The sequence below is a fragment of the Dermacentor variabilis genome, chromosome 2, assembly GCF_050947875.1.
Source record: "Dermacentor variabilis isolate Ectoservices chromosome 2, ASM5094787v1, whole genome shotgun sequence".
Classification (NCBI taxonomy): Eukaryota; Metazoa; Arthropoda; class Arachnida; order Ixodida; family Ixodidae; genus Dermacentor; species Dermacentor variabilis.
The window spans coordinates 181,905,739-181,917,212 of NC_134569.1; the positions used below are offsets into that span (position 1 = coordinate 181,905,739).

Here is an 11,474-nt window from a genome sequence, read left to right on the forward strand (position 1 = left end):
AAGGCACACCGGTGTGCCAACTGCTACCTTCCTACCGATAACGCAGTAGCAGTTTATGAGGAGAACCACGGTAACTGACCAAGTCTGATGAAATATCTGACGTTACGGAACCACGTACAGGTTCCTTATTCACTGAAGAAAGAACCCGTACCCGGTTCCAAAACATCATATATTTCATCACACTTGGTCAGTGACCGTGATTCTCCTCATTACAAGATTGGCCAGAGGAACTTTCGCGAACCCTTGATTAAGTAGTAGTTTATGTGGCTTTCTTTTTTGGTGCGCACGCCAGCAACAATTGCCACTAGAAAGAACACTGATAGGAGGAACAGAAGTTTTTGAAACCAATGTTTATTTGCAAACAGGAATCACTCATGTGGGAACACATACTAAAAGTTTGCAAGCATTCACATACATGCCTCAGTGACATGCGTATATATGGCGTCGGTGTACCTATAAAACGTAATTACGACTGATTATGATTGGACGGTAGATCGGGGGGCAGTGACGTTTATATACTTGGTATGAAATATAATAAAGATGTGTGATGTATTGTGATATACTATAGCAGACTTGATATCACCCAAATAGCTTGGTGACTTCGTTGTAAATTGACCGCGGTTTATTTTAACGAAAACATTTCTGAGTGTCCTGTTACAAGCGTTGCAATAAAGTACAAGATGATGTCGAATCTTGCTTCTCCTGCTTAGTGTTCTTCATAGCTGCTTTCCGATCAAGAAAAAGCTCTCTGCATCGTCATAATCGCTCTCGTTACTTGCTGAACTATACGGGCAATGTAGGGGTAAATGGCCTTTATGCTACTCCAGAGATACCGTCCTGGAGCTGTTAATTTGGAAACCTGATAGTAGTATGACTGCTATACCTGATAGTAGTGCTGCTGTACTACTCTGCTTTTACAACATTACCAATGGTGCTTCTATACCCTTAGCGCCTTGTCGTTATGTAGCAAATTGTGATATCAAACGACGACCGACGCCAATTTGAAAGCGTTGTCATGCATTTCTTCTGGCCGCCATCAACATTCAAAGAGAACAACTTTGCGACTTGCTCGGCGCTCCTCATCCATGTTTCTCCCCGCCTTGAACCTTACTTTAACGGGACGTCTCCGCTGCTCGGTTTGTGCAGCCGAACCGTCTGCCGCCGATTGAGCCCGAGCTCAAGGAGCAGAGGGCGCCACGACCGAGGGCCCGTGTTCGCATCGCGCCCAATCCCACCACCATGTCGTCTTCATCTGCGCCGCATCTCGGCGCCGTAGCCGGTCTCGACGGCGTCGCGGCTGCAACTGCGGCTGGCTCGAAGGCCGACCAGCTCCGACAGGCCGAGAGGCAGGCGCTGGAGGAGCGGAACCGCGAGTGGCGGCTGCGCTCGCTGTCCACGGTGCGAGAGATGGAGGTGCTGCGCATGCGCCGCAAGCAGTCCATCGTCGTGGCCGGTGTGGACGACGCGTCCGAAGTTCAGGAACTGGCCAAGGTTCAGCGAAAGCTCAACCTGGAAAGGTACTCTACGTCAGAAATGTTCAGCGGGTGTATACTGATAGCTCCGATAGTCGTCTGGACGCGGTTCCGTATACGATTTAACGAGGCGAGACATGGTGCCCACTAGTGCTAATGCGCTAATTCGCTGGCGTAGTATATTTACGCGTGATCAGAACCGTCAAACGCAGCAGAGATGTTCGATCGAAGAGTAATGTTACTTTGCCTTTGGCGCGTGCTCTGTATTAGAAGTATATCGTTATATATTCTGACTACAGTAAAAATACAAAAAGGTACGCCTTTATCTGCGAATTTCGCTGAGAGAGAAGTATTGAAAGGCAGTAACGGTAGCTAGACCTTATCCGGTTTGCTACTATACATTTTGGCAGTCTGATGGGGGAGTGAAAAAGTGAGAGAAGGCAAAAGTTAACATTAATCGCGTGTATTGGACAAGGCGTAACGTGTCTGCAGCCGGACACTCAAGTCTGTATCTGTCAGGCTCTGTGTGGCTCTTCGGGCTGAAGAGCTGTCAAACCAGGCTTCCAGGACTTTTATTCGGTGAAGCGCCGATCATCCAGTCTGCATAAGGCGCACTGGGCAGCCTGGCGTTGTTCGTCAAAGCGGGAACAGTGGCAGATTAGATGATTGATAGTCTCTTCATACTCCCTTCTCTAGTGACTACACATGTGTGCGTCAGACATTCTAATGCAATAGCTGCATAAACTGGTGAAGGGTATTCGAACACACTGCAACGAATGTTTCGAGGGAAACAATGGAAAAAGTTATGTTAATGCGGCAGCTGTTGGCCTCTGCATATAAACAAGGGTAAACAGCAAGAGCAGCAGAGTACGAGGCACAATTTAACCAAATTCACAAAACAGATCAGCGCACTCAATCCGCACATCCGTAAAGACAATGAAACACTTATATACCTGGTAAATAACTGAACATGGGGATAGTCAAAAAATGCTTTGCAGCTCTTTGAAAGAAACAGCATGAAAACGAATTTGTGTTTTTGTAGCAGATTCGTTTTAGATTACGGGTATAAAGTGACGCCGCATCTGCCGAAATAATTCAGCCAATTGTACACACATTACCTTTTTTCCTGAATCTGACCGAATGCCCCTAAGATGTCAGTTTCTTTTTTCTGCATGGTAGATCACCACTCAGGCGGAAACCTGACACTATTATTCATACAATGTTTTTTTTTTTTTTTAGGACGTCCTAGATTTGTTGTCTGAACTGTAAAAAGCTACCTCCGAAACTTGGAATTGCTCTAGCGACGTTACGCAACTGAACAAGGCTCAGTATTTGTTCTTCAAAAGTAGAACAATGCCATCATTATAAAATGTGATATACTTTGTACTTTGTCTCAAATATCGCATTGTTGTCATTGTTGTTGTCCTGAAGCCTGAACAGAATGCTTGTGACGTTTGCTTTGTTTTCCTTTTTCAAGAGTGAAGTTTCGTCAGGAACTGGCCATGAAGAAACAACGTGACCGTTTACGAGCCGAGCAGAAGAAGCAGGAACAGGCGAGGCTAGAAAAACTCCAATTACAGGCAAGTGGGCAGAGTTCAGCTTGTTTACGCGGCAGTTTATTTTCTGTACGTGTTGTCTGCTTGGCTCATACGGCCAAAGATCACAATGGCCTGCCATTATCGACCACTTCGCGAAGTGCATCCCCAGGCCCTTTCCCGTCAGCAGTTTTTCTTTATGTTACAATTATATCTTGAACTGGAGATTTATTTTCTAAGTAGCGCGGCATCGGCAAAGCAGGGGCGAAAAATAGACACTTATTATTCCTGTAGAGCCGTTTCTAGAAGAACAAAAGAATTGTAAATGCAACAGAGAAAAAAACTTCAGACTACTACTTTAAGGCGTAACTGGCATCGCATGCACGCTGCGTTGGATACACCCAGGTAAAATGCAGAACGCAAGAAGCAGGGAAGCAAAAAATTGTTTCCTACCATTGATTCTCGGATAATATTTTTTGCAACATTCCACACGATCTTGAACTTCACGGAAGTAAGGAAATACCATCTCGATTCCGTCTTAAATAGCTAAACGGCATGTTAATATTTAGCACGCGAAAACTACTCCTCTGTCAGAGCAACGAAGGGCGCACTAGCTTGATCAGTCATCGCCCGATGTGAGCCTGGCATTGTCGCTGTAGGTAACGCAAAAAGGCGAAGACGAGACCGCATCGAAGCGTTTACTAGATTTAAAATACGTTCCTGTTTATTTGTTAGCTGTCCGGGAGCACTGATCAGTGAAAATACACGCACACGCAACACACAGTACCTATTACTTCCTAATGTTCAGCCGGTGCTGTGAAGTGAAGGACTGCGACGTGAAGAACAACCAGAACAATGTGACTTCGGGCTGCACCATGCAGATTGTCATAAGCTGGCAAAGAGTTAGCGAGGTCTTAGCGACACTTACTGTAAGCACTTTTGAAATTCCTTTTTTCTTTTGGGGGGGGGGGTGGGGGGAGGCGGGTAGATGTGGTACAAATTAAATCGTGACACGCATTCGGTAGGCATTGTGACCTAAGTTACTGTTTCCATCTGAATTATTGCTGCTTGAAGAATGTATACGTAAAGTAGACAAGTACATAACTAAAGCACTTTCATGGCGAAATAAGCTCTAGTAGATTCCCGAATGGTAGAACACTGATCGCATGATTTTAACATAAATTCTATAATAATCACCTGAAAAGCGACAATACGTTGGGCTTCAAACTAAGGATGCCTCAAAGGCATAACACTTTTGATAGTTTGGCCAGGTTTTGATTTCAAAGGAGCCTCTTGGGTGGCGCAGGGATGTTCTAAATAGTAACCTTTTAACGCAATTTTGGCTATTCTGTATTCGCCAACATGCAGCTAAGAAAAATGCCATATTATGCAGTGGGGTCCCTCCGAAGCTAGGATTTAGTGTTGCGACATTGTTCTCAGCAAGAACATAGTGCATCCACTGAAACGCTAGAGTGCGCCTGCCTCAAAGCCATTTGAGGGTGACATAGACTGGAGCCTAATTACGTACTGTAGACCTTTCGTGAAAGCGGACATATGACAAAGTAGAAGCAGTGGGCCGACTAGAGTAACGCTTATATGTCATTACCTTACGTTAAACTTTATTGACGTTCCATCACTTCCCAAATCCGGTTCTATCTCTCTCTCACTACGCGGCCTGAATCAAACCTCCTTTCCTCATATTGTTACGGGAAAACATCAGTATTTTTGAATAATTACAGAACTGCTGTAATAATCCACTGCTTCAGTGAACTGCAGCACCAAAGTTAAAGCTAGACGGAGATTTGAGGCATTCATAGAAATATGATTGAATACTTAAATAACCAGTGCACGTCAGTTGACACGGATGTATGCGTTAAGTCTCGAACAATATATTTTCGTTCATTCTTGGCTCACGCAAAGTGACCACCCCAAACTTTACAAAAATGTCAGTGTGCTTAACAATGACAATAGCTAAACTTAATACCAATAGAAAAAAGAGCAGCGTAACCAGAACGTGCACGCTTTTTGTCCCGGGTCACAGATGAGGGCGAGGTCAGAGCGCAGCCTCATACTTAAGGAGCTGAACTCGGTTCGGCATGAGTTGACCGTAGACATGCTGCCACCTCGGTCCAGAGTGAGTCTTCGCACGCACTGAGAGCCCCCGTTTACCCGCCTGTGTGTTGAGCACGGTCGTGTCGCATGGTGTTGTCGGTGGCTTGGCTCCCGTAGCTTGCGTGGCTGCTCTTTGTGTGCCTTCCCCCAGTTTGTGAACAATTCCAGACTGTACCCACGAGAAACGATGCCTGTGTACGCCGGAGGTAAAGCGACGGCAGCGAATATCTTAGAAGATATTCAACAATGGCTGTATGCGAAGGAATGGTAAAATGAGCAGTTTGGAAACGGTTTGCTTTTGTTCGCTGCACAAGAAACATTCGACGAGGTAAATTTTGGTGGGGACAGCAGTGGCCGTCCTGCAGCCACTATTCTGCCGTCCTCGATTCTTCTCGTCAACGTTTCTTTGTGCGTCGAGCGAGATTGATGAGTGCGATGCTATCAGCTGTGCTGAAAATTAATAAAAACATCAACTTTACATTTTCCAAGTTCACTCAATGCGGTATCGAAACCGCTGCTGCAGTGAAATTCTCCTACTCTTCCAGCAAAGCGTACAAAAAACTTTGCATTAGCGAATTGTGCTGTAGAATTCAATTCATGGCGACGCTGAAGCAGCCGTAACTCATGCTCCATCGGGCTTTGTCTTCATCGTCAGTCTATTCAGAAATCACAGTGGAAGTGTAGGGTCATTTGGACTAGGCACACCGTGGGCGAAGCACAAACCGAACAGAAACGCTCAAGAAGAGGCAATAGAGGAAATGCGATGGGCAAAGGTGTCGATCTTGCAGATGTGCGCTGAGCAAAACGAAAGTATCTGTAATGTTATTCTCAGAACACGCCGTAGGTAATTAGATGCGCCTATGTGTGACCTTAGCGCTGTCACGCACACTCGTTAGTCAGATATAGAAGTGATAACGAGCTCTGAAAGAAAAACAGCCCTAGAAAAAGCAATAGGAAATCTCCAGACATCGCGTGTTCCTCGGTTACTGCCCGAACATTTCAATCGAGTCAATGTTGGTTGCATGCAGGAATGAGTTGGCTTTGAAGCAGTCTGCTCTGCTGTTCTATTAGTCGCTCGTTTTAATTTTATTAGCATTCACTGCCTACTGTAGGCGTTTTGAATCTATCTATTTATCTACCTATCTATCTAGCCCCTCACACTTACGAAATGACTCACGTTGTCTGCCAGCTTGGGGAAGTATATGAGCTAGTGGTCATGATGCCGCCGTGGCCGTTGCATCGCCGTCATTCCAGCTTCGTCATCTGACACACGTCATGCCATCGTCGTCACTCCTTCTACGCCGACCCAGAGACCCGAGTTGTCAATAGCGTGGGAAACTATACATGTGTTCCTAGTCTTGATGTCGTCGTAACTGTTGCATTGTCGTCATTCCAGCTTTGCCATCCGGCTATCATCATGCTGTCATCTTCACGCCATCGTCGTCACACAGTCATCACGCATTCGTTGTCGTACCGCCGTCGTGAGGCCGTCGTGGTCGTTCCATCGCCGTGACTCTAGCCTCGTAATTTGACTCTCATCGTACCGCCGCCGTCACGCTATCGTCGTCATGCAGTCTTCATGATACGAGTCCTCGTCACGCCATTGTCGCATACACCCCTCGTCATCCCATTGTCATCTTACCGTTGTCACGACGTTAGCATTACAACCACATTTATTTAGTTTTGATGCAATCGTCGTCATAGAGTCGTCGTCATGTATTCGTTGCCATGCCGTTGTCGTGATGCCATCGGGGTCAATCCATCATTGTTACACAGTCGTCGTCATACCACCTTCGTCGCTTCGTCGACGGCATTCCTCGTTCATCACTCTATCGTAATGATGTTGTCATCATTCAATCGTGATTTTTCCGCCATTGTAAAGCTATTGTCGTCATACGTGTGGTTGCTGTCAACCAGTTGTCGTCACACGATCGTCCTCACGTCATCATCGTCATACGCTCGTCATTCTATTGTCATCAAGTCGTCGTCATCACGCTGTCGTCGTTATAACATCGTCATCATTTGAGAATCATCATGTCATTGTAGTCATAACACCTTTGTCGTCATGACGTCCACTTTTGCAAGCGAGTGTCATAGCCAAGTGCGTATGCTGCATGTAGCTGAAGCAACAAATAAAATCTCAGGATGACCGCTGCAGCTTTTAAATAAACATGGTTTCATTAATACAGCTTGTCCCTAAATTTATTATATATCGCATTAACGCCGACAGTTATCGTAAGATGGGTTCTGGCGTAATTTTTCTTTTTATCGAGCAGTATAAATTACCTCCTGCGAACTGTGGCAGTTCCATACACAGAGATCAGATGAAATGTTAAATCATCCTGCGCGCCCTTGAATAGACCATAGCAGAAGTAAACCAAGCAATATCGATTTTTCCTGTTTGTTTATGCGCGCATTCAGCGGCATCACAACCCTTACAAAGAGCAATGCCTGCAAGCGTTTCGTTCCATCGACATGCTCCTCTCTACCCTGGGTGTCGCATGTGTTATAGTGGCGCTTGTCTTGTGGTGTGTTGTGGCGGCCGATGGGCTTTGTTCTGTGAAGCAGTCTGCGTGACGCATCAAATGCACCCTGAGTATGTAAATAAACTTCCTTGCTTTATACATACTAATGCTACATCCCGCTTTCTCTAAAGCATTGATGCTTGAATGCCTAAAGGAGTGTCACTTGAAATGTGAAGCCTTCTTTGCTATTTTCTTGAAAACTAATTAAATATTCTACATCGGTGGGCCTAAATTTGTAGCAGGCCGCTACAAGATTGAGAAATCCATCGTTTAAAAAAATTACAGCAACAAAAAGACAAAATGGTAGTTATTAGTATACCTAAATACATAGTAATTTCTCACAAAGAAAAGAAGTCAAACCAAAAATTGCTGCATCTTCAAGTTCTTTGTCTGTTTTTAATGCTTATCCCTGTAGAAAGATTGATGTCTGCTACTGACACCGCTCTCCCTTATTATTAAAAAAATATTATTAAGACAAGATAACATGGCAGATGGACCAAACATTCGTCAAACAAATAACAAATCAATACAATTCTGCCAGCAGCAAATTTTTATTGAGCGCCTGAAAAAAAGCTGTCACTAATCAAGCCTAGATGAGTGGCATGTTGTGGTCTTAACAGATACTGCTGAAATACAGCACGGATGTCAACGCGTTCTCCTCTGTTTTCTTCCGCTTTCTTTCCTTCCTCCTTCCCTCTGGTCTATTGTGACCAGAGCGATCCTTCCAGAAAACCAAGAGGATGCAGTGATCTACGACCGTGCAGTGATACGCGTCTCGGCAGTGACCCCACTAGAAATCAGCGGCAGCAGCAGTCCCAGCAACATCACCTGTTGACCGTACCGGTCATTCACAGGCCAGAGAAGAAGCCAAGGCCTGTCAGAGACTTACGAGTGGATCTACGCGGCCGCGTACCACCGGAAGCGGGCTGCAACCACCACCACACCAGGACAACGCTCACAACTAGCATCAGTCCAGTGGAGAACACGCGAACATTGCTCGCCCACGGCATACCCGTCGCGAGCCCCGTGTAGTTATGCTGCAGTGCCTGCATCGAAGCTTTCCTCCCCTGAAAGCGAGCATCTTAACTGAGACAAATGAGGTGGTATGCTTTTGGTTACCATGCACCTTTGCTATGAAAGGGAATAACAGCAGAATTACCGCTTCCCTGCTATGTCAGACTTTAGTTTTTTGTTGAACTATAATCTGTTGTTCATCCAATGGCAAACAAAATGAGATGCCATGCAAGAATGGGTAGGCTTAAACACTAGCCTTTGACCTAAGTTGTTTCGAAGCAACACCTTTGAACACAAAAATGTCGTCTTGTTCCGTGCAATTCATTCTCGCTACAACAGAAGGGTTCACTGCATAATAATATTCTCCTACCACCATATCACACTGCTGAAGGACAGGCTGAGTGGGGAAACCATTATGATGATTGTTTTGCGACTTCATGCTCCGAAAGCTATTGCTGTTTCATGTTACATTCACACTGCAAGATGCCCTTGGGTGCATTGCATGCGTATTAGTACAAGTGCCAACAGGACGGAAGTTGTCATAAAGATAAAATTGTTTTGAACGTAGAAACTATAACAGGCCGTGGATTTCTCCTTTGAATGTACTTTACGCGGTTGCTGAGCTGTGTGGATGTCGTCTGGACAGCTGTGAAACTGATGACTGCGCGAATATATTTGGATCAAAGCCCAAGGTATTGGATGAAGCTATTCGACAAGATACACTGCCCGTGGAGCAAATGATAGTTGTTGACATTGAGATTGTTTGATCTGACTGGCAGAGAGTAACCAATAAAGGTCGGCCATCATTTATCTGCGCACGTGTTGCTTTCACTGGCACGAAAGCAACAGGAGCTGCTTGATCAGTCGCTTATTTATTCGTAGCTCGCTATGTTTATTATGCATTATTGTACTCATCGGACGAGAACAACCAATTCTACCGTTACTATCAACTACATGAAACCAAGCGACAAGGTAAGTATGGCCTTCCAACCGGCAGCTGTTGTCCTACTTTCATTTCTGTTTTCCTAAAGAAAGAACGGTTTATTTCTCCGATGCTCTCTATGCCTACTTTGTATGTTGCCTTCTTGTGGTTGATGTGACGAAACCGTTATTGCTTGGTCCTGAGCGAAGAAGAGAGAGAGAGAGAGATAGCAAAGAGAAGAAAGGCAGGGAGGTCAACCACACGAGCGACCGGTTTGCTACACTACACTGAGGGAAGGGAAAGGGGGAACAGAAAGAGGAAAGCGGGATAGAGAGAACACTGTCTGTGCACGCAGCAAAGCGCCTGAAAATCAGTCAAGTCAAAGCAAGTGCTCCGTCGATACGTTAGGCTGCCGTCATTCTGCTGTCTGAAGGTAATCTTGGTGCTTCATAGCTGGTGATGCACGTTGAAGTCACCAGTGAAGACCTAGGAGCCGGTGGGCGTCAGCAGTATGTTGCAGCGCGTGGCAGTATATTTTTAAGCTAAACCACAGCCTTAGTGCGAATATAATGATGCGGATGAGCCATGATGCTTACTCAAGAGTTGCAAGTACGGAATTGAGAGCATCCAGCACTTACATTGAACTTCGCGCTGACGGAGTGTGCAGGAGAGAGCATTCGAAAAGTATCCATCAGAGACCGGAGCATCATAACCACTTACCGGTCTTCTTCGGGCAATTTGTCAGGAACCCGCGCTGTGCACTCTACAGCCGCGCGCAGCTGTGTTCCTTGAGGTGACTCCAGCTCCGGCTGTGACATCGGCTGTGGCATCGGCTGCGGCATCGCCTCCGGCTGTGGCATCAGCTGTGGCTTCGGCTGTGCCACCGACTGTGGCATCCGCTGTGGCATCATCTGTGGCTTCGGTTGTGACTTCCGCTGTTGTTCTAGCTTTGCCTGTTGCTTTAGTAGTGAGGACCAAGTTGTATTGTTCTCCGCCATGACCTTGTCAGATTTATATTGAATGGCCCCAGGCCTAGGGGGCAGAGGAGGAGATGTCGATATGGGGCGTACTCTTCACAGAGGCATCAGCGTTCTTTGAAGTCCGACGGCGCCGGGAGCGTCGCTTTCTAACGGTCGCAACAGCTTCCCGACGAGACGAATGGCCTCTCGCCATCTGCTTCAAGATCGTCTTTTCCTTCTTCATCTTGAGGCAGTCCTTCGAGGAAGCGTCATGGGACTGCGGCTCTTGTACAGCCGCTTTTGCTCACGCTGCAGCGTGAGCAAACTCTCGTGTTCTCGCACACGGCGCTCATGTGTCCCAGTCTTATACAATTGCGGCATTGCAGTGGCCTTGGGATGAATGGTCGCACAGGGTGTCTAAAGTGGCCCACTTTGACGTGTGAAGGGAGAGTCTCGCCCTTGAATATACTTTTCATACAGCGGGATGTGCCGAGGCGATACACATGTGTTATGGCGACGCCATCAACGGCAGGCTTCACTAGAATCGGCAAGTCAGCGCTGGAGATGGAGACGTCCACGTCACAGATGACACCAGTAGTGGAACCATTCTTCAGGGAGATGTATGAGCGGAGTTTAACGCCACCTAGTTCTGTAACTTTAGCCAAATTTCTCAGCGCAGTGTCATGTTTGACGTTGATAGCCAACAGTTTTTTTCGTGTGTTGACTCTAACGTCTGTTATCTGATTTGGCGCCACCGCTTCAAGTTGCACCGATACGGATTGCCTGTTGAGTCGCCTCAGGTTGTCTGTAGCGAGTTCTCGTACAAAGAGAATCGTACGGACTGTGGTATACTGAGTTGGTCCTACCGTCGGCGTGCTCGAAGACATGGATGCCCTGGTGGCAAGTCTTCGTTTCGCCTTGCGGCTCCGCACAAG

The 11,474-nt window shown here is 46.3% G+C and overlaps 1 protein-coding gene across 1 annotated transcript in view; it reads left to right on the plus strand.

Moving 5' to 3' along the window:
* LOC142572985 (uncharacterized) overlaps nt 1-9,468 on the plus strand; it is a 33,716-nt gene extending 24,248 nt beyond the window's left edge. The window contains exons 8-10 of the mRNA XM_075682468.1: nt 1,147-1,517; nt 2,950-3,052; nt 8,373-9,468. Of these exons, the coding sequence (XP_075538583.1) occupies nt 1,147-1,517; nt 2,950-3,052; nt 8,373-8,393 (495 nt within the window). The 3' untranslated portion in view covers nt 8,394-9,468. The remainder of the gene's footprint in view (nt 1-1,146; nt 1,518-2,949; nt 3,053-8,372) is intronic.
* Nucleotides 9,469-11,474: the final 2,006 nt, after the last annotated feature.